Source organism: Lactuca saligna, chromosome 9 (genome assembly GCF_052625555.1).
Source record: "Lactuca saligna cultivar CGN05327 chromosome 9, ASM5262555v1, whole genome shotgun sequence".
Lineage (NCBI taxonomy): Eukaryota > Viridiplantae > Streptophyta > Magnoliopsida > Asterales > Asteraceae > Lactuca > Lactuca saligna.
Genome location: NC_136425.1, coordinates 61,070,001 through 61,071,485, shown reverse-complemented (window position 1 = coordinate 61,071,485; position 1,485 = coordinate 61,070,001). Strand labels below are relative to the sequence as shown.

Genomic DNA, 1,485 nt, shown 5'->3' with positions numbered 1-1,485 from the left:
TTTTCGCACTTATAAAAATGGTGAAATCTGAATGGAGTGGTTGAGAGAATGTACTATTTGCCTTTTTACTGAATAACGTCTTTTTGTGCCCTAGATTTTTGTTTTTCAATGATCCTTAGTTTTTTAATATTTCTTCACCCTTTCCGACTTTCTAATTTCTATTCCTCAATGGCCAGAATAATTATAATAAGGTCTTTCCTGTCTATATAAACCCTAAACCTCTTATTCTCGTAGCATTATTCTTTTGAGTTCACTGATATATATAATCTCGAATCATAAGATCAGTAAAAGCAAGCAGAAAAATATGGCTGCAAATGATGTGCCATGTTGTGAAACTATGTTTTGGGTGTACTTAGCTTCATCGATTGCCTTAGTGATCTTTGCTGGGCTCATGTCTGGCTTAACCCTAGGTTTAATGTCCCTTAGCCTTCTTGACCTTGAGGTGCTCATCAAGGCTGGTCAACCTAATGATCGCAAGAATGCAGGTAGTTGCTTAATTAATTTTTGTTTTTTACTTGCATCATTTACAAAGTTTGACTCTTAATTATTCATGTTATATATGGTTTTACAGAAAAGATTATGCCCATAGTCAAGAATCAACACCTACTCCTATGTACGCTTCTCATATGCAACGCCGTAGCCATGGAGGTATGGTATTTACTTCAATTTCACTATAATTCAAGATTTTCATGCTGAAAGTGATTCATAAAACACAAATAAAATGAAGTAAATTACACGAATGGTCCCTATGGTTTAAGGTAATTTGCGCGTTTGGTCCCTAATTTATTTTTTTAACTCGAAAGGTCCTTACTGTTTGTTTTTGTTACGCGGTTGGTCCCTATCTTACCTAAAAAAACTATTATGCCCTTGATTTTTTTAATTTATCTAAATAAACACACCCCTAATCCCACCCCCTCACCTTACCTCACATACCCCATCATTTTTACCTTTTTAAATAATAGTCTTTTTAAATAAGATAGGGACCAAACGCGTAACAAAAATAAATAGTAGGGATCAAACGCGTAACAAAAACAAACCATAAGAACCTTTCGAGTTAAAAAAATAAGTTAGGGACCAAACACGCAAATTACCCCAAACCATAGGAACCATTCGTGTAATTTACTCAATAAAATGGAATATCTCTTATTATAACAAAGAAAATAGCTAAAAACTCAGTTACAGTCTTTCCCTAGATCTCTCTATTATTTGATAGGGAAAATGACTTACGAACCCAATGAAGTTTTTAAACTGTTCAAAAAATCTCAATAATGTTTTGTCTGTTCTAAAAAACCCAACAAAACACTTTATCTAAAAAGCCTAACTAAGTTACACTTTCCTGAAAGTCAAATAAAATAAACAAATGATGTGGTTTATTACCGTATCGGAAAAATGACTTGTTAGACCAACGAAGTTTCCAAAACGTTTAAAAAACTTCAATCATGTTTTAACTGTTCAAAAAAAAAAAAAAAAAAAAAACCCAACGAA

General features: G+C 32.8%; 1 protein-coding gene across 1 annotated transcript in view; it reads left to right on the top strand.

Annotated features, from left to right (window-relative positions):
* Nucleotides 1–217: 217 nt before the first annotated feature.
* The window catches only part of LOC145017162 (CBS domain protein with a domain protein (DUF21)), an 8,826-nt gene continuing 7,558 nt past the window's right edge, over nucleotides 218–1,485 (top strand). Inside the window, exons 1-2 of the mRNA XM_078975237.1 lie at nucleotides 218–485; nucleotides 572–648. Coding sequence (XP_078831363.1) covers nucleotides 305–485; nucleotides 572–648 — 258 coding nt within the window. The 5' untranslated portion in view covers nucleotides 218–304. The remainder of the gene's footprint in view (nucleotides 486–571; nucleotides 649–1,485) is intronic.